Source organism: Lactuca serriola, chromosome 4 (genome assembly GCF_051521515.1).
Source record: "Lactuca serriola cultivar US96UC23 chromosome 4, Lser_US96UC23_V15, whole genome shotgun sequence".
Classification (NCBI taxonomy): domain Eukaryota; kingdom Viridiplantae; phylum Streptophyta; class Magnoliopsida; order Asterales; family Asteraceae; genus Lactuca; species Lactuca serriola.
Genome location: NC_136411.1, coordinates 146,795,900 through 146,818,249, shown reverse-complemented (window position 1 = coordinate 146,818,249; position 22,350 = coordinate 146,795,900). Strand labels below are relative to the sequence as shown.

Here is a 22,350-nt window from a genome sequence, read left to right as displayed (position 1 = left end):
TTTTGGCTCTTTTTTTCACAACTTAGTTATTATATATTTATTAAATATATAAATAGTTTTTGTTGTCTAGACTTTATCTAAAATATTTAAATTACAATATATAATCAAATATTTTTGTTTTCTGTTATCTAAAAATATTTGAAGCATAAAGACATCTTTTTATTACTTTTTAATTTTTACATGATGTGATTTTTAAGATTTATCTTCATTTATCTTATACAAATGTGTTTATTTTTATGAAAAATATATGATGTGTTATTATAAAAAAATACGTTATTATAGAAATAATAATATGTTGCTATTTTATTTGAAAAAGTATAAGTATGTTGTTTTGAGTTAAAGATAAATATATATTTCAGTTTTGATTTCATAATATAAGTACAATAAATTTTTTATTGCTTCGATATAAAATTTTAATAAAGTAATTTAGTGTTATCAAATTTTGAATGTATTCTTTAATAAGTGTAACATCTGATTATCAGGTATTTCTATCTTAACCCTTAACCTAATTGAAATTTACTTATTTGGTCCCTTGATGTTTAAACTTTCACAATTTAGCCATATGGTGGGCGTAAGAAGGGTGTACGCGCAGCGTAGTCGTGAAAAGTCTGGATCGGGGAGTCCATGCTAGTACGTTGGGTGTACATGTGGTACACCAGGCGTACTAACCCAGTCTCTAAAACCCTAAATTTTAGGGTTTCACCCCTATTTAAAGTCATTAACTCACCCTTGGACCTCCTATAGTCAGTCTCCACTCCTTCCAACCCCTAATCTCGAATGTTTTCCTTGTGAGTGAAGATCTTGAAGCTTGGTGGTGATTGTGTTAGCTTTTGTTGAAGAAGAAGACTAGTGAAGAATAAGAAAATATCCCTAATTATCCCTACATATGATCAACAAGAAAATATCATTAAATCGGAATAACTGAATGATAATCGATCCACGATTTAGGCGACGTCTACTATTAGTCGTATGGACAATGTTTCCACCAAGTTAATCCACGCCATGGATCTTCCTCTTCATGATGCAGTTTATATTGAATTACAATATATGTGCTTCTACAAGTTGAAGAAGTAATTTGTTGTGAATACCCCATAGGGCTATATATATATATATATATATATATATATATATATATATATATATATATATATATATATATATATATATATATATATATATATAACATGTTACACAGTTAGAGTTAAATACAAGATCCAAAACATATGGATCTTATAGATACATCAATACATTTGATTAATCTATCTCTAACTTATCCATTTACATTCCCCCTCAATCTTAACTTTGATAAGATTTAAATTGTGTCTTAGATTGTGCAACATGTTCTTAGTCATCGGCTTCGTGAATCCATCTGCTAGTTGATCTCCAGAAGATATGAACCGAATGTCAAGAGCACCTATTCCAACTTTTTCGCTAACAAAATGAAAATCCACTTCTATATGCTTTGTTTGAGCATGAAAAATAGGATTGGCTGTTAAATAAGTTGCTCTTAAATTATCAAACCACAACAAAGGTGTTCTTGGCTGATGAACACCTAGCTCCTTGAGCAGAGATTATATCTATGTTGCTTCTGCTATCCCGTTAGCAAGAGCCTTATACTCAGCTTCTGTACTTAAGCGAGCTACAGTAGGTTGCTTGCGAGAGCTCCATGGTATTAAGTTTGGACCAATAAATATTGCAAACCCTCTTGTAGATCTTTTATAATCCATACATCCTGCCCAATTTGCATCAGTAAAACACTTAGAAGTGTTGATTTGGAGGGTCTAAAACAAAGTCATGTATTCACCGTTCCCTTCACATATCTTAAGATTCTTTTGACAACCTCCCAATGAATATTTGTAGGATCAGATAAAAATTGACACACTTTATTTACAATGAATGAAATGTCGGGTCGAGTTAGTATGAGATACTGCAATCCTTCAACCATGTTACGATACTTAAATGCATCTCCACCATTAAGTGGCTTCCTATGACCACGAGACAATTTATCCGTTACTGACGTTGGGGTTGAAACACTTCTGCAATTCTTCATGTGAACACGATGTAATAGATCAATGGCATACTTTTTTTGCGTAAGAGTGATTCCCCCTGAATTGTGAAGTACTTCAATCCCAAGAAAATAACTAAGTTTAGCAAGATCTTTAATAGGGAATGAACCAAAAAGAGCACATACTAGTTTATCAATAAGATCTTGAGAAGACCCGGTAATAACGATATCATCAACGTAGATCAACATGTAAATAATGGTGTCACCATGATGAAAAATGAACAGGGATGTGTCAGCTTTAGACGAACAGAAGCCCAGTTGATGAAGCTTATCACTCAATCGAGAAAACCACGCTCTAGGGGATTGCTTGAGCCTGTATATCACTTTATGTAACTTGCATACATAATGAGGATGATTGGAATCCTCAAAACCCAGTGGTTTCTGCGTATAGACCACTTCATTGAATAAACCATGAAGAAAAGCGTTATTAACATCAATTTGTCATAGGTGCCACTTTCGAGAAACCACAAAGGAGAGAATTAATTGAACCGTGGCTGGTTTAACAACAGGAATAAAGGTGTAGTGATAGTCCACTCCATATTGTTAAGTAAAACCACATTCCACAAGACAAGCGTTATGCTTATCAAGAGAACCATCAGCATGTTGCTTGAGCTTGAAAATCCCTTTGCATCCCACTATATTGACGCATGGTGGACGGGGCAAAAGAAACCATGTGTTATTGTGTTGAAGTGCTAAGAATTCTACTTCCATGGCTTGGCTCCATGCCGGGTTAGCATCAACGATGTGATGCATTGAGGGAACAGCCATGAAGGCACGCTTAGTAGCATCATAGAGAACAATCCCATAAGTAAATTTGTGAGGCCAAGTTATACCAGCACGACCTCTGGTAAGGACCCCGTGAGGAAGAGGGAGGGTTGGGTTGATCACTCAAGGCAGGAGATGAGGCATCTCGTGACGTCAGAATTAGGGAAACCAGAGTCTCAATAGTTGCTGAGGGGGGGGTGATGGAGACGTAGTCGTGGGAACTGGTGATGGCGGGGTTAGCGATTACATTTGTTGTGGAGAATCACCAAGATTTGGCAGCTCCTGACCTTGAGATGAAGCTGCGGCTGCATTAGAATTATTAGATAGCAGAGAGAGGTCATAACTCTTCATGATTATTAGTAATTTCTGGTTCAATTTGAGGAAATGATACGACTTCGGATGAAAAAGATGGTGTGTGACTATTTGAGGAAGTTGCAAATGGAAATCTCGATTCATCAAAGATAACATCACGTGATATATAAACTCGACCGATACTCTTGTCAAGACATTTGTACCCTTTATGCATGGAACTGTATCCAATGAAAACACATAATTTGGATCAAAAATCAAGCTTATGTGAGTTGTATTTATGCAGTATTGGCCAACATGCACACCCAAAGTTGCGAAGAAAAAGAGTAATCAGGTGTTATATTAAGTAATCGTGTAATAGGAGTTGAATTAAGTATAGTGGGACTCGACATGCGATTTATGAGATAACAAGTAGTAAGGAATGCTTTATCCCAAAAACGAAGTAGGAGTGAAGAATGAGCTAATAAGGCCAAACCTCTTTCGACTATATGTTGATATTTAAATTCCGCAATACATTTTGTTGTGAGGTATGTGGACAAGACACACGATGAGAAATTCGTGTTTTCTGAAAATATTTTTGGAGCTGTTGGTACTCATCTCCCCAATCGGATTGGATGGTGCAGATTTTTGCATTCAAAAGGCGTTTAACATGATGTTGAAAGTTATAAAAGATTTGCTCAACGTTATACTTATGTTTAATAAGATAAATCCAAGTGTAACGACTGAAATCATCAGTAAAACTAACATAATATCTATAACCACCACTAGACACTTGAGTCGGTCCCCAAACATCCGTGTGAACCAACTCAAGTGGAAAAGACAAAACATGAACAAAGTTTTTATAAGGTAATTGATGACTCTTAGACCGTTAACAGGCATCACACACCAAATATTTGTTATCAAAATACACACCTAACTTATTTAACTTTAAAATGGAATTGACTACTGCTGAATTTGGATGACTCAATCATTGATGACACTGAGATTTAGATACTCGAGAACTTGAGAACGCCTGGTGAGAAGATCAAACAAATAAGAAACTAATTGGCACCTGATAGAGGCTGCATTTTCTTTTACCTATGAGTAGGATTTTCTTCGTGACCTTGTCCTTAACAAAGAAAACATCAGGGTGAATTTCAACAAACACATTATTATCAGATACAAGCTTGTAAGCAGAAAGAAGGTGTTTATTAATTTTAGGAAAATGGAGAATGTTTGTGAGAGTAAGTGGTTTGCCTGAACCAAAAAATTTAGAATGACCAATATGAGAGATTTGCAAACCTGCTCCATTTGCTACTTGGACTTGATCTTTTCCATGATAACATTCTTGTACCGTGAGGCGATCAAGGTCATTTGTTAAATGATATGTAGCTCTAGTTTCGAGATACCAATGTGGATAATTGATGTAGGTTTCGGTGGTGGCACTATTTCCCCCACTACATTCCTCAACCTGCTAGGCATGATTGAATATGTTCTTACAGTTTAAAGTAGTGCGACCTAGAATTCCACATACTTGACATCAGGGGACACCATTGCCTCTGCCTCATCCTCGTCCAAGACTATGATTGCTTCCTCCTCGATAGTTCCCTTGCTGGTTATTGTAAGAGTTGTTTTTGTTGTTGGAGTCCTGAAGTGGAGTGTTCTGGTCTTGACGAGTCACATTATTGGCAGAGGTCGATAATTCTGTTGTATTATTCATGGTGCCAGCTTGTGCTTCATGAGCAGTCAGATATGAACAAAAGTTAGGTAAGATTATGGTATGTTGATTGCTTAGAACTGTGATGGCGGTGAAGAGGTTTCCATGACCTGGCCCTAGTCAGACAAGAATGTAACCAATGACCCCTTCATCAGTCATGGGGTGACCAATATTTTCCATAGTATCTGCAAGGCTTTGTTGGGGTATTTAATCTACTGTGTCAAGCACTACATGCATGGTATGAAACCCTTACCCGTTTCTTAAAGCAATCTAAGTTTAAACAAGGCTCGGTCGACCCATTCTTCTTTCGCAAGAAAGATGGTGACCATTTGATGATTGTCTAAATTTATGTTGATGATATCATTTTCGGATCTACTAATCCTAGATTAACTACCGAATTCTGAAAATTGATGGAAACTGAATTTGGGATGAGCTCAATGGGTTCAATTAACTTTTTCCTTGGTTTAAATATTAGACAGAGTCAAGAGGGTATATTCATCAACCAGGAGGCCTACACAAATTCCTTGCTCACGAAATTTGGTATGGTGGGAGATTCAAAGGTTAAGGTTCCTATGGTATTCGGAACGAAGCTTACACCTTCCTTGGACAATCCGGTAGCTGACATGACTCTATATAGACAAATAATAGGTTCATTAATGTATCTAACAGTTAGTCGTCTGGACATTATGTTTTCTGTTTGCTATTGTGCTAGGTTTCAGGAAAATCCTCGCGAACCCCATATGATTGCAGTAAAGAACATCTTCTGATACTTAAAAAGAACGACCTCTCTCGGAATTTGGTACCCCTCTAGTTGTACTTTTCAGCATGCATTTAAGATGCAGGTATATCTATTCATTATGCTTTTAAATCAGAACAATGGGGATAGGTTTGTAATTATGAATTCTTTGTACTAGTTAAGTGTCCCTAGAAGCATGATGTTGTATGTTGCCTAAAGCCTCTAAGACTCTATGTATGAAGCCTTACTGAATCGATAACACCAATCGTTTCTTCCCAAATAGGCTATAAATTCACATAAGTCATTGAGCTACCTTACTCTTCTCAGCCGAGTTAAGAGTTGACTGCTTTGTCATTTTCGTATAGCAGAGGTACATTTTCTCTTCGGAACCACCTCCATTATTTCTCCATACTTTTCACTTCCACAACTATAACCCTTGAGACTCTCAGCAATTACCAGTGAGGTTTATGGTTACACAATATTTGTGTTTATGATCTTAAATTCGTTATCACCACGAATTGAGTGAAACCCAATATTCGAAACCAATGTTTGAATTGACGGTGAACAATTAATAAGTTCTAGATACTTTCACCGCTTAATTGACGAGTAAAACCTTTATGGTCCGTACCCTATATGTTTGAAATCTCATTTTATTTTTATTTTTTTTAGTGATATTTACGAAAAGCTCTAAACCCAAGACTTTTCTTCCCAAAAGATCTAGTTTTTTATTTTTCTTGAGATTTACACACTATCCATCCACTTAAATAATTCCAAAGCATACTTGTTATTATGAATACAATGGTCAGACAAGTACTTCTTCCAGACTTTCGGACTCATGTTGAGATTTGGAATTTGGTTGAAGCTTAAGCCACCCTATAAAGCCTAAATGAGAAGAAGCCTTTCACTGTTTCTCAACAAACAGATGATCGTAATTCAATGGGATTCCACACAGACACTTTTGAGTCTCTCTTGAATCCGAAGGAAGAGATCGTTGCCCGGGATCAAACTGTTTTTATGTTGATTTATAATTGACATCACAAATTCTCAAATATTTTTTGTTTTATTTCTTTATCTTTGGCACACTCTTACAAGAAAATCCTTATGATTTCTCAAAAGTCTGGTTGTTAATTATTAATGATTGATTTCTATTCCGAGAACGGGTTATTGTTACGAATGTGCAGAACTGAAAAGGCGCACTACTAGAAAAACAACCTTTTACGACGCTCATTGTGCGTCGTAAAAGGCTCAGACGACGCGCAAATGTGCGTCAAGGAAGGCCTTGTCATAAAGAGAGACGACGCGCTTTTGCGCGTCGTCTATAGACGCTTCATCTTTCCAATTCCCTGACATTTCGAAAGAGATGCTTCATCTTTCCAATTCCCTGACATTACGTGTGGACAGTTGTAATGCTGCATGACACCTACAACTGTCACATCCATCAAGGCTACTTTATCTGGAAACGCAAACGTCAAGCTTGGTTTTCTCTCTCCTATCATGATGTATAAAAAGGATTTGTTGACAATTTGCTTTCTCTCACCACAATCAAAGTATTCCAACTCTCCAGCGAAATCCATCTCTACTCTTTGCACTATTCATCATCTTCTCCACCAGTTTCCATGGCTAACTCCTCTGAAACTCCATCTGTTGCTAAACAAACTGCTTCATCGGTGATGACATCAAACCCAATCAAAACCTCACTCTGTATCTCAATTCCTCCAAGTACGCATATCCACTCCAACCAATGATCGAGTGCCTTCGTTTCTCACCTTTGGCTAAATCCCTAACAATGGCTGAGAATGTCTCATTAGTCCATCTATCCAAGGCGTTCTCCATTGCTAGCTACCAACATAATGAGTCCGTGATCACGTTTGAGGTTGATTCACACAAAACATCTATCTCTAATGCCCAATTTAGAAGGATGCTAGGGTTTTCTTCCACAAAGGGTTTAGTCGATCCGGAATCAGTTTCTTCTTCTGTGATTCTGGAGATGTTCTGTAACGTCCCAAAAATACGAGCCAAAAATTTCATTTTTAAAACATATACTTAGCAAACATTAGAATTAAAACGTTCACCAATCATATCATTTCATAAAAGTTAACGCATGTCTTGAAAAACATTTTATAAAACATAGTAATGTCAGAGTACAATTTCCCAGGAGGGTCTCATGGTGCGGAATACAAGGCATGTGTGTGATGGGCCGCTACCGCGCCAGCTCCTTCCCCTTCGTAGAAGAGGTACTTGAAACCAAAACTGAAAACTGTAAGCACGAAGCTTAGTGAGTTCCCCCACTGTACCACATACCATATAATCACATAACATACAAATACTCCCGGGCATATCTGGGTGCCCGACCTACCCCTTCGGTCCTCTCGACCGCATACTGTCTAGCATATCTGGGTGCTGGCCTCCCCTTCGGTCCTCATGACCGGATACTGACTAGCATATCTGGGTGCTGGTCTCCCCTTCGTTCCTTACGACCGGATACTACCTAGCATTTCTGGGTGCTGGCCTCCCCTTAGGTCCTTACGACCGGATACTGGGGACTATTTCACCCCCTACTGCTACCACATAACACATACCACATAGCATCATATCATACGAGCACATAAACATAACACAGGTAGTAGCAACCCTAGATGAATATCACAGAGACAATCATCTATCATACAACTCCTACTGGTGGGCCGACATTGTGGTCATAGACCCACCGCTACTGGAAGGTAACTCACCTCAAAGTAGCTGCTGATCTGCGTGGGAACTGACTATCTTCTGCTGCTGCTGCCCCGGAATTCCTCCGGCTATAATTCCCACAAAACACTCAGTCAATTACTGCTAACCGACCTCAGGGTAAAATGACCATTTACCCTTAACCAAACCAAGAGTCAAAGTCAAAGTCAACTTCCAGTTGACCCGACTCGCCGAGTTGGCTTGCCAACTCGCCGAGTTCCTATCCCTTTGACTGACCATAATCCCGTCTCTACTCGCCGAGTTAGGCATTGACTCGACGATTTTTTCTTCTAAACCAAAGTCCAATAGTCCTTCATCCTACTCGCCGAGTTGTATGAACAACTCGTCGGGTTCATCTTCATCCGAAGAACACTCTATGCTGAGACTCGCCGAGTTGTATGAACAACTCGCCGAGTCTGTTCTTGAGATAAGAAGATTGCCTTGAACTCGCCGAGTTAGGGCATTGACTCGCCGAGTTTCTTCATGAGTGAGTCTGGCTTCCGACCCACTGAGTCACACCCCATGACTCACCACTCCACCCCGCAAACACGAAAAGGGGAAAACTCGGGGACTCGCGACTCGACTCGCCGAGTCAGATGAACGACTCGCCGAGTCTGTCACATGCAAATACTATATACTCGATTCTGCTTGAATCCAACTCATACTATACATAAATCTGGGTTTCTAGGGCCTGACTAACACGTAAAGTTTCCAACTTTACGTGTAAATAAACACTAATGAAGGTTTTAGGGCTCAAAATGCACTAAAAGAGTAGATCTAGGGCTTTCATGCAATATGGCTCCATAAAGGTAGTAGATCTGAGCTCCTGGAGCTCAATCATGCCTAGATCTAAGGGTTAATCAACTTATTACAAACCCTAATTCGTAATCAAGCTTGGAAATGGCTCAAGAAGGACTTTAATGGAGCTATAAAGGTCTACAAGCATGAAAACAGAGGGAAACTGAGTTATACCTCAAGGGAATCACTTGAAATAACACCAAGATGTCTGGCCTCCTTCTTCTCTTCTTGATCTATGTGACATCCCCAATTTCTCGGCCAGAAAAGACCGATTTGTTTATGCTTGGTTTTTAAAATCAGAGTAATCTTTTAAAGAAAACAGTTGCGGAATTTGTTCCCAAAACAAAATATGATAAGAATTATCAAAGCATTTCTTTAAAGAAATGTATTTTCATTATATAACAAAATCTTGGGATGTCATGTTCAATACAGACCAAAAGCATAAACATAAAAAAATAGACCTTACAACAGTTATTCATAACTACTGGCCTATAATCCAAAATCTCTCGTCAAGTCCACCAACTTATACTCTTGTGCCATTACCTGTAATGCAAAGAAAACTGAGTGGGTCAGGCTTGGGAGCCTGGTGAGCATATAGGGTTTTCAACCCACAATAATATAATTATTATATTCAACCATCAAACAATCAACTCAATTACCCATCCCTATTATCTTTCTTAGGATTTTACCCTAGGAATTCAACTACCCGTCATTCATTCATTCCTAAGGATTGACCTAAGGAATTAGCACAAACTTCCATTGCTACATAAGGCGCATCTGCCAACATTATCCTTTAAGCGCCTCTGCCAGGATTACGTCATACACTATGAGGCGCGACTTCCAGGTTTATGACATTCTCTTTTAGGCGCATCTGCCGACATTATCTTATAAGCGCATCTGCCAAGATTATCCTATAAGCGCATCTGCTATTATTATGACAATCTCTATTTGGCGCATCTGCCAAGATCACGACATTCACTACTTGGTGCATCTACCGATATTATTCTCAAGCGCATCTGCTAGCATTATGGCATGCTCTTTTAGGTTCATCTACCAAAACTATACTTAAGTGCATCTACTAGTATTATGTCACTCTCTCTTTGGTGCATCTACCAATACTATGCTTGAGCGCATCTGCTAGCATTATGACATTCTCTAATTGGTGCATCTGCCAATATCATTCTTAATCATCTTTCATACCTCATCATTTTATCACATACCAACTATCTCATCTACCCATGTTCTACCTAACATATTTGTAGATATAAAATACATATACAGTTTAACTCATTTAAAAACTATATAAAACATTCATTTCATACTCATATCAAATAAACAACAATATATAAACACATAGCACGTATTTTATAACAAATACTTCATATTTATGTGTTAGAAGAAAGTAACCACACACTCTCCCAAACATATACTTAATACATTCAAACAATACTTGTATTATACCCGTGTTTATGAAAGGGACTATACACCCACACATATAAACAACTTTATATTATACACATAGCACGTATTTTATAGAAAATACTTAATATTTATGTGTTAGAAGAAAGTAACTACACACTCACTCGTATAAACAACAATATACTTAATACACTCAAACCATACTTGTATTATTATCGTGTTTGTGAAAGGTAGTATACACTCACTTGATCAGAAGATGATCGGACAGCACTACGACTTGCAGAAGTAGTAATCCTCAGCAGATCTGGAAGATCTCCACAAAAATCGAACTTCTCGTGGGCAGAGCTTCAGCTCTGGAACCACACTTCTCGGGATCTTCGGGATCTCGGGACTTGCTTCGGGGCTCGAGAATAATACCGGGGCTTCGGGGTATTTTTGGCATGCAAATCGATGCAAAATGGGAAAGAGAGAAGAGAGAAAAATAGCAAAGGAGTCGACTGCCCTCGCATCCTATTTATAGGAGGCTGGAGCCTCGGAGTACGCGGGGCGTACTGCCTCAGAATCGTCATTGCTTACGTATCCGAAGAACTTGAGTGCGAGTGTCGACATACCTCGGTGTACGCGGGGCGTAACTCGGATCAGATCGGTGACTCCTTCGGATAATCGTCCGAATTAAAGATTAAAGTTAAATACAAATTATTTAATAAACTTCGGAAATTCATATCTTCTTCATACGAACTCTGTTTTCGACGTTCTTTATATCCACGCGAAGGTGAGACTATGCTCTACAACTTTCGTTTAGACTCCGTCGGCTAATTTTGACTTTATTTTTATTATTTATTTTTAGTAGGCCGGGACAGGAAAACTCCGTTATAAAATCATAACTTCTTTATCCGACGTCCGTTTTCGCCTATCTTTTCATCGTTTCACTACAATTAACAAGATCTTCGATCCTCGTTTAGATTGTTTCGGCTATAAACCGCTCGATCTCAAATCGAGTATTCAGGCTGCATACCGCTAAGTCGAAACTTAGAAAAATCATAACTTCCTCATACGAAGTCAGATTTGGACGTTCTTTTTATGCACGCTCACGGTTTAACGTATTCTACGACTTTCATTTAGATTGCTAAGGCTAAATATCGCTCTAATGTAAATTCACTTTTTACGTCGCGCTGTGTCGTGCCGGTTCTGTCGCGAAACTTCGACAGGTCATAACTTCTTCATTCTAACTCGGATTTTGGCATTCTTTATATGCACGGAAACCTTGTGACATATACTAAAACTTGGTTAAGATTAATCCTTCTAGATAATCTTCCATCAAAAAGTCATTTTTGACGTCTATCGTCTCTAAATTGACTAGCCCTGATCTACGGGCGTTACAATTGGCTCCACCTCAAAAGTGGGTTAGATCTGATCCCACACCGGCTTGGAAGGAGAACGAAACATTTCCTTATAAAGGGGTGTGGATACCTTCCATGTCACAACGCGTTTTAAAGCCGTGAGGGCAGCAGATCCCATAAGAACTCTGCAGTTAAGCGTGCTCGGGCGGGAGTGGTACCAGGATGGGTGACCCCCTGGGAAGTCCTCGTGCCGAGTGGCCCAAAGCAGACAATATTGTGATACGTGCCAGAGGGGGATGTTACAAATGGTATCAGAGCCAGGGCACGGGTCGATGTGTTCGACGGGGACGTCGAACCCTATAATGGGGGGTGAAAGTGGGTTAGATCTGATCCCACACCGGCTTGGAAGGAGAACGAAACATTTCCTTATAAAGGGGTGTGGATACCTTCCATGTCACAACGCGTTTTAAAGCCGTGGGGGCAGCAGATCCCATAAGAACTCTGCAGTTAAGCGTGCTCGGGCGGGAGTAGTACCAGGATGGGTGACCCCCTGGGAAGTCCTCGTGCCGAGTGGCCCAAAGCGGACAATATTGTGATACGTGCCAGAGGGGGATGTTACAATCTACTCTTCTCTTCTCTCAAAATCTTCAAGAAACGCACCAAAACACTTCAATCTCTCAAGGAATAAGGGTTTGGACGATGTTGGGAGCTCTGAGGGTGAAGGGGGCGAGGTTGGGCTGCATAAGGTTGGTTTAAATAGGGTGCAAACCCTTGAAATTTAGGGTTTCATCAGACAGCGGGGACTCGCCGAGTCCAGAATGTGGACTCGCCGACTCGCCAACTTAAACGTGCTCCCAAACCCGTCTCTACTCGGCGAGTCGGGCCTACAACTCGCCGAGTCCAAGGCCAAAAATGCAAAATACTTAGATAAATTTTACGTACCAGGAACCAGGTGCTACATGTTCTACTAAATGGGTTATTTGGGAACTCTTTCTATCATATCGAAGTTCAAGAAGCCCAACCTTCCTCCTATGTGGAATGGGCTTTTCACTCTTCTATTCAAGAGCTTCTCAGAGCGAGTTACGGGTTTAGACAGTGCCAACAAGCTTTTCTGCACTATCATCTACAAATTATACTCTGGGATTAACCTAGATTATGGTTCAATCCTTTGGGCACAGCTAGTTCAGAGAACCCTCTCCAAAACCAGGCACTCAGAGATTTCTTGTGCTCGGTTCTGGTCGGTTATCGTCAAGAGGGCTATTACTCGCCTCAACATTCTGGTGCCAAATAATTTTGTAATGGCTGCGATTCTTATTTTCCATACTTCCTACTTTATCGTGTCCGACCTTACCAAGTTCGATTTTGTTGGATGTCTTCTGGATTCTATGCTCAACTACGTTCCAGTTGATAATGCTGTTATCAACGCTTACAGAAAGAAGCATGCATCAGGTCCTTGTCGTTTGACTGCTGAAAATGCGAAAGGACATGGAAGAAGCCAACAAACCCAAGAAAGGCGGAAAGCAAAAAACGAGGGTTGAACTGTCCGAGCCTACTCAAACTCCGAAAAAGATGGTGAAGAAGGTTGCTCGCAAACCATGATCTCCTTTTTCTGTCGCTTAAGAGGATTCAGACTCTCACACAGTTTCGAAGATTCGGGAGACTGAACACATTCGGAAGGAAACTGAAGACACTGCGCCAAATTCGCAACGAACGTTCTTAGAACCAATGGTCTCAGAGCCTATTTCTACTATGTCTACTGCGAAGGTAACATCTCTGATTCCCAGTTCAGTTCCTTTATCAGATGAGACATTTCATGTTCCTTCTCCTCCACCTTCTCCTACTGCTACTTCTACACCCATTACCATAGCTCCCTGTCCAAATGTATCTGTTGGGGTTTTGCAACCACAAATCTCGATGGCTCAAACCACTCCCCTATACACTGAATCCACCGCCACAACCACCACTACTACGAGTTCACCTCAAGTGACTGTCAACATATCTGATACGGGGAAGGTGTTTTTGGTGTTATCGTTGGTCAGGGTTCTACACGAGTCTCACCCTTAAGGGATGATGATCCAAATATAACTTTTTGGCGATGATCGGGATGATTTTCAAGATTTCTACTACAACCCATTCATTATTCATTAGGAGAGTGAAGATGATGATGCACCAATGAAGAAAGGGCAGTTCAAGGCCCTTAATGAAAAATTAGATACTCCGCTCGAGTCATCCAAATCTTCGTCCAACAGTGAATATTCCTTTGAAACTCACAAAGCGTTAATTGAGACTCTCACCAAGGAGCATGCCAAAAGCCTCGATGCTTCTGTAAAAGCTGTTGAACACTCAGAGAAGACAATTCGTGAAATGACCGAAAAAGTCAAAAAACTATTTGCTAATGTTACTCAATTTATGGAGGATTTTCGGAGTTCCTCTGATAAGAAAAAAATAGCTGCGAACAAGGTGATTACAAGTCTTGGCGTCACTCTTCAAACGGAGAAAGAAGCTTTATCCAAGTTTCGTTCAGAACTCCGAGTGGATAATGCGGAGATGAGCGCTTCCATCGTGTCAAAGATTGAGAAGCTACAGGTAGATCTTGCTACCGAGAATAAGATCACGGATAAACTCGCTATGAAGACTGAAAAGGCGAAGGTTCTTTCAGTACAAATTGTAAATGCCAACCAACAGCTTGATGCTTTAAATTCTGAAAAGGCTGTTCTCAAAAGCTGTGTCGCAGATGTCAACCTTTTCTTGCAAAATCTCGTAGAGACTCATGGCTCGTTGCTCACAGTCTCGGTTTGCCAACATCTGGGTGACAAACTCAAACCAGTATTCTGTTTGCTTAATCGTATCGAGGGTGTTTCGGAATCTGGTACTCTTCCGAAACAAGGGGGAGAAACTAAGAAGCCATCCGATGAAGAACCCAAAAATACAGCTGGTGATTCTGGTGAGTATGGACACAAACCACAACCAAAACCAAAAGATCAGAAAGGTAATGAAGCTTCTGGATCTAAAGGAAAAGGAAAATTGGTTGACGACGATGATGAGGAAGAATAAGACTTATCAGAAGAGGCAAAGCTCAAAAGAAGGAAACGTGGCAAAGAGCTTGATGAAGCTCAACATGTTGCAAAGGAAGCTGAAGCAGCTGAAAAGGAGGCTCATGAAGCACAGGTCACACTTAAAACTCAGAAGGCCCTATTCCTTCCTTGGTCCATGGAGTGGATTCTAAAGGAGGCAATTGACAATCCGAATGTTTACTGATTGGAGCTGGTTATCTCTTTTGACTTGGATAACACTTCATAATCTCAGCTTGATTTTCCGATCACTCCGAAGGCATTCTTGTTTCGTTGTTTTGAAAAGATAGAGAAAGCTCCTGATTCGGATAACAATGTCAATCACTCGCTTTTCTCCTTTTATCTCAAACATGGAAAGCCCCAATATCAGACATGGAGCTCGAAAAAGATTTCTGCTGTGAAAGTTTTTTGACCAGTTGAAACAGATAACTTTATCAATGTTCGATTCAAAGCTGTTTAAGGAACTGGCAGCTCGGTCTTTGAATTCTCTCTCGCTGACCTGTCGTGCCTTAATTCATATGATTGGATTTCTTTGTTCAATCTTTTTAACAAAAGATGAACAGAAGTTTGAACCAATAGTGGGACATTTGAAAAGGATGTTGTTACACCCCAAAACCGGAATGGCGGAAACGTTCTGGGGTGGATGAAGTCATGTCAAGTATCACAACACATGCATTATAGTAATCAAAGTACAACAAGACATTGCATTAATAGCAATAGTTTTACACGGTTTACATTACAGCAATTCAAAGTATACAAACAAATATAATAAGTACAGCAAGGTACTAAGCCGTCTTCGTCAACAGCTCCGGAGGTGTACCTGTCTAATGCTAACCTGAGAATACAAGTTATTTGAAAAGCAAGTATCAACATTTTTACAAATGCTGGTGAGTTCATAAGTATTTAGTGACATTTATCCAAATAACTTTAATAAGTAGTAATTTAAGTGTTTACAGTGCATTAGAGTTCTTTCCAGAAAATCCTATATTTTCTTTAACAAAGCAGCCTTCTACCAAGGCTGGTCAGTGTTATGTGGTAAAAAGTGGTTTTCCCTTAATTGCTATCATTATCAAAATACTAAATTTGATTATTAAAGAAAGCAAGAGACAACAGGGAAATAACATATGCCTCAGCAGTGAGGACTGCTGACTAAGGCAAAGGAATCATAGACTCCAGGAGAGTATCGAACGAACGACACGCATGGTTCAGTCTAACAAATAGAGACACAGACCCCAGAAGGTACCAAATGAAAGGTACAACTGGTAAGGTCCAAAACAGTGAATACAGACCGCAGGCAATATCAAATGAAAGATACGTCTAGCCAGGTCTAAAATAGTGAACAAAGTGAATACAGACCCCAGACAACATCAAATGAGAGATACGTCTTGTAAGGTCAAAACAGAGGAGACAGACCCCAGACAATATCAAATGAAAGATACGTCTTGTAAGGTCAAAACAGTGTGACTCTGAAAATGAATTACCAGCATACAGTGTAAATTGCCGGTGAAATACCGTTACCTTAAGGCCAAAGAATTATAAGGTAACCCGGGATACTCGTAACCATACTGACTAGAGTACCAGACGCCCTACAAGCGTCTAAGATGTGACATTTGTCACCCGTTGGCTTGGTAGGCCGGGACTGTAGCTAGCAGTCTGGGTGCGGGGTTGTCAATCCCGTATAGATCTTTACACACAATGTCCGCTCTCCCTACAGGAGATTCTGGTTACCAACTAGACGACGGAGAAGGCCGTGTCCTGAAAATGCATCCCAAATAGTGGGTAGAGACTTCCAAATAGTGGGTAGTGTGTAAGTGTTGAACTAGAGGTAGAAACTTCCCAATAGTGGGTTTCTAATGTAAGTGTAGACTAGAGGTAGAGACTTTTAACTGAACTGACTAGAGAATTCCTATATGTCCATACTCATATACATAATATATAAATAATGAATCAAACAACCTTCGGACGGCCATCCAATCCCACCAGACCACATCTCAATGAAGAAAAGGAAATAGGGAGGACGAGCCTTCCTAAGTCTTTCAATCATTACTTATATGTACCTATATAAGCACAGACATACATCTAACTGCGACTGAGTGTGTATCAAGTAGAAGTGATTCTTGTGAAGTAGGAGTGTCTAACAAGTGAAGTAGGAGTGGTCGCAAGTGAAGTAGGAGTGTCGAATAAGTATAAGCGTATCATGAAGTAGAGACTACAATAAGTGAAGTAAGAGCGTATCGAGTATAAGTGAAGTAGAGGTGATATCAAGTATAAGTGAAGTAAAATCGTATCACTAAGTAAGAGTGTGAATAAGTATAAGCGTTCATCAGGTATAAGTGTATCACGAAAGAATTGCGTTATCAAGTAGGAGTTTTAGATAAGTAAAAGCGAAGCAGCAGTAACAAACATGTAAAAGTATACGTCGTGAAATGAACTTTGATGAAAACCTTGGAAACCTTTATATTTAGGAAAATCGCATTTGGTGTTCTTGGTAAAATAAGTTTGAAAGCCTTTAAAATCTTTGGAACCTTTATAAACCAATTTAAAATGAATTTAGATATAACAGCACAAGTAAGAGTTTTGAAACAATTGAAATCCCTTTTGAAAACCATCATAGTGTCCTACTCGGTAAAACAGTGTACAGTGTGGTAAAATCTTGAGCATGCGGGTTATCAATCACATGTGATTGATATGATAACTGGCATGTTTAACTTGTATTCCCCCCTATAAAACATGTAAAAACATTTAAAAGGTTCATTCAGGGGTATGAACTCACCTGGTGTAAGTAGGTCCGACGAAGGTGCCGTTTGGGCGTTCGGTGTCACGTAAGGACTTGAACACACACAATGACCTATTTAACATATGATAACATATGTTCACATACAATTAGTATATTATATACCAATTAAACAAGTATACGCACTCAAAGGAGCGGAAAACACTTTAGATAAGTGTTTGGGTGTCCCAGGTAGCGTCTAAAGGTGCGTATGGCTAGGGAATGGAGTTTACTCTCCAAGAGTAAACCCCTAACACCATGTTTACGGCCCAGGGACTACTCACCATGAGTTTACGGCCGTAAACTCATGGTGATGGGTTCTAGGGTGTTTTAAGGCTTCTACTTGCTCATGGAATTATTCTAAGTACTTTTCCAAAAAGGCATGAGTGGGTTTAAGGCTTCTAAGGGCATTATATTGGAGTTTATGGCCTAGGGACAACTCCTAAGGGAGTTTACGGCCGTAAACTCTCATCCTTAGAGTTTCGTGAAGTTTAAAGCCCCTAATACCTTGCTAGTAATTTATAATGGAGTGTGATGCCATTTTGGGGGATTAAAACTATCATTTGGGTGTGTTTTGGGGAGTTTACGGCCTAGACACTTGCTTGGGCCGTAAACTCCATGTTACCCCATATTTCCTTGTGTTTAAATGTTCCAAACCTTAAATAGCATGTCCTTATTTTATGTCTTAAGCCTATGGGTGGTTTGGGAGTGTTTGGAACTTGATTTAACAAGTTTAGAGGGTGTTTACGGCCTAAGAATGTGCTTGGGCCGTAAACCCTCTTTTATGCCACAAATTTTGTTGTTTTGGGGTTTAAACACTCCTAGGCTAAATCCCCTAATAGTTTCTAAGCTTAAGGATGAGTTTTAAGGCATGTTTGGCACCATATTAGGGGTTTACGGCCCTTGAGTGTTCCTGGGCCGTAAACTCCTTATTCCATGCCTTCTTGGACGATTTTTGGGCTATAAACACAAATCATAATGTTTAGAATAAGTTAGGGTAAGCGGACTTACAATTTGGAAGCGTTTGGTTGCGGATTCGGGGCGAAAACGAGTCTAGAGAGAGAGTATAGAGAGAGAGAGGGTGGAAAAGCTCCAAATGGAGTTTACTCCCCTTTATATATGGGTGGGAGTTGGAGCTCAGTGGAATTCTACCCAATACTGCCGTTAAACGGGGCTTTTGGTCGCACCCGATTTAGTGGTCGTAACAATAAAACTTAACATTTTCCAAATAAATGGAAATGGGTGTTATGTGTTTTTATTTTTTTTATCACGACTTAACAGCATATTAAATGTAAACAAATGGAATGTTTATTAAATTTGACGACCTCTAATTAACGGAACTTTATAAACTGGAATATTCCGTTAACGGTAACGGGGTAATGTAACGGAACAACTTGGGTTGTCACAGATGTTAGTCTCTTACATTCAAGAAGTTGGAAAAATGGATGTGGAGATTGCTACAATACTACGAAAGAAACCCTCTGTTCAACCAAAAGAAGCTCCGAATGATATTCACAAGATGAAACTGGGAAAATCTGAAAGGATAACTAGAGCGTGGCGTTTCAACTGTGAGAAGGCGAGAAAGTTTAGAGGTGCTTGTTCTTCTTATCAGACAAACATCTTTTCTCTACATCTTGTCTGAACTACATATTGGGAATAACTGAATAATGCAAAGCGAATGATGCTACGGCTAAAAAGTGCTTTGAAGATATGATCAAATGGTATATCATGGTTCGCAACACTTTGCTTGGATTAAAGTCGAAACTGTTCAAAGTCCAAAAATGTCAGCCACATTGAAGAATCTACCTTCCTTAATTGACACAAAGGGGGAGATTGTTGGGGTATTTAATGTATTGTGTCAATATTGTTTTGTACTAGAATAGTCCATAATGTAATGGGTTGGGCCTGTCCACCCGATTATTAATGTCTTTAGGGTTAGACTATTTATAGTGCATGCATACAACGTTTTTAGGTTGATCAACTGTATTGCCCTACATCGCCTTTATAGAGAAGTTCACACAGAACTCTTCTAAGGCTTTGATAATATAATCATTCGGGACTTTTTGATCAATTGTTCTTCTTGTTTAGATACACTTTTCTGTTAAAGGATCTATCGATCTTAAGTTCATTGTTTCAACATGCTGGTCATTTTGTGATAATATTCAGAGGCCATTGTATCTCCTTTCTTAGTTGTAGAGAGTTGGGCGTGTATTTGAATGGAGTTGCCACGACGTTGGGCTGAAAACATTGTGTAAAGGGACGTCTAGAGTTCGTTGGATGTATTTGAACATCTTGTGATCTGAGCAAGCATTTCTTTTGTCATGGAGGACAGAAGAGCACTGATAATCGCTTGATCTTGAACAACCCATGCAACTTATTGGGGGTTGTCAATTTGACTGGCGTCTGCACCTGTTCCTGAGGTTATTTTGGCGGTGGGTTTATGTGTGGTCCCATCAAGATACCCAAACAATTGAACACCTCGCAATATGGGAACTTGGGCTTTCCATAGGAGAAAATTGGTTCGAATGAGTTTGCATGAGATGACAAGTGACGATCTTGGAGGAGTTTATTGAAGGCATGGTGATGGCGAATCTGATAGAGAGATCAGAAGGCCGAAAGATGGTGAGAAAATTGACAAGCCCTAGGAGAGCTCTATACCAAGTTGAAGAAGTAATTTTAGGGCTATACATTCTATAAATATAAAAAACATGTTACACAGCTAGAGATAAATACAAGATCCTAAACATATGGATCTTATAGTAAACATATGGATCTTATAGTTAGAGCAATACATTTGAATAATCCTATCTCTAGCTTATCCGTTTACACTAATGGTTGTGTCTAATAGTTTGTTAACGTTTACACTAATGGTTGTGTCTAATAGTTTGTTAACCTATGTCCACAAGGTCTTTGGCGTGGGCTTATCATATACTAGTACATAATACCAGTTAAACTTTATAAAAACTATTCGACTTATCCACTTTAATCGATCTTTAAATCATTTGTGTCTCTTGCCCGTTGACATCCCTGAATGTAAATGATTGTGGCGTGTATTAAAAAACCCAAACAAAAACAGATGAACCACACACAAAAAGATGAAGATCATAGTTCAAGAATTTTTTTTATTCCTGAACAGTAATTACAGACGATTAATCATAAAATTAGACTCATCACTTATGTACAAGAGAGATGAACATTAATACAGTCATCTCTACAGACTACTCTTTATATACAAATTACAGACCCAGACACTTAAATTAACATTATTCATCTTAAAAGGTGCATTCCTTGCTGATTCATCTTAGAAACTAGAAATCCATAGATCTTCAATTCCTTCAAATGTATGGATTAATGTGTGAAGAGTAATCTCGAATTCCAGCACCTTCCCAACCCATCCACTCTTCCCACATATCCCACTCAGGATCCTCCATTCCTCTCATCGGTTCATCGATCCCTGCATCCGACGATCCATAATACTCCATTTCTGGTACACTTGTTTCATCTCTCAAATTACTCATCACCATCTGCAAACCATCGCCCAAACATAAGTTAGATTTTAAAACAATCGGTTACTTTATCGATTTTGAGATGGAATTCGTCATTCTGTAATCGATTCGATCTATAGATGCAATAGATTCTTCGATGTGATAAAAAGTAAGGGATCGGGTTTCAGAATAGAGTGAGGGTGCGTACATCGTAAGCTTCGTTGATTTGGTGAAACTGGACTCCGCAATTGCTTCCTCTGCACACATCTGGATGATACTGAAATTTGATAGAAAGGGGAAAAAATGTGATTAATCGAACAAATCAGATGTAACAACGAGAAGATCGAATTTTTGATAAATCAGATGTTCATAGATTCACCGGAGAAAGTATTACCTTCAAAGCTAGCTGTCTAAAAGCCTTTTTGACCTCAGATTCAGAAGCTCCAGGACGAATACTCAAAGTTTTATACGGATCGGAAGTTAAAGGACTCGTCGAAACACATCTAACCCTAAACCTCTGATCAGCGCCACCACTTCCTCTCGCCGCCTTCTTCTTGTTCGAATTTTTCAGTTTCCCCCACGATGACGACGATGAAGAGGTCGATGATGAAACACAGCCATGGATCATTCCAGCAGTACACGCCATGAAATTTTTTCTTTTTCTTAACAACAAATTAAAACTTTTCGATGACAGATATCAAATTCAGCTTCTACAGATTGATTTATATGATGAAATTGTGGATTATAAACGACTCAAACAGCGTTCAAAGAGGAAGAAAATATTTGATTTGAATATTAATAAACGATTCCGTTTGCAAGAGTTAAACACAACGAAATGGATTAAACAATCTGATCCTTTGGGTGAAAGAAAAGGTCAATAATGGAGAAGAAATGGCGTCCTTTAGATTCGATATATAGGCCAAGATAGAGAGAGGGAAGTGTGTGTTTCGGTGTTGTGTGTGAGAGAGAAAATGAGAGATGGCAGGTCCTTATCCGTTGTCCTCAACTGTGATGACGTGTCTTTAAGCGAATTGTGGTTTACATTATCCGTCCTAGTCAGATTACGACTTCCAATAATGGAATCTTTTTAATATTTACCATTTCAGTCCCTTTACTTTAATTACTTTCAAAATCAGCCAAGATTTATACATCCTCGTACATTGCTC

At 39.3% G+C, this 22,350-nt stretch overlaps 1 protein-coding gene across 1 annotated transcript; it reads right to left on the bottom strand.

The window, feature by feature from the left end:
* Positions 1–20,804: 20,804 nt before the first annotated feature.
* On the bottom strand, positions 20,805–22,064 carry LOC145102711 (chaperone protein dnaJ 8, chloroplastic-like). Its single transcript, XM_079040164.1, has 3 exons — positions 21,579–22,064; positions 21,393–21,461; positions 20,805–21,223 (listed from the first exon to the last, which is right to left on the bottom strand). Exons 1-3 carry the CDS (start codon positions 21,828–21,830, stop codon positions 21,035–21,037), a joined length of 510 nt encoding a protein of 169 aa, XP_078896290.1. The 5' UTR covers positions 21,831–22,064; the 3' UTR covers positions 20,805–21,034.
* Between the last annotated feature and the right edge of the window lie 286 nt (positions 22,065–22,350).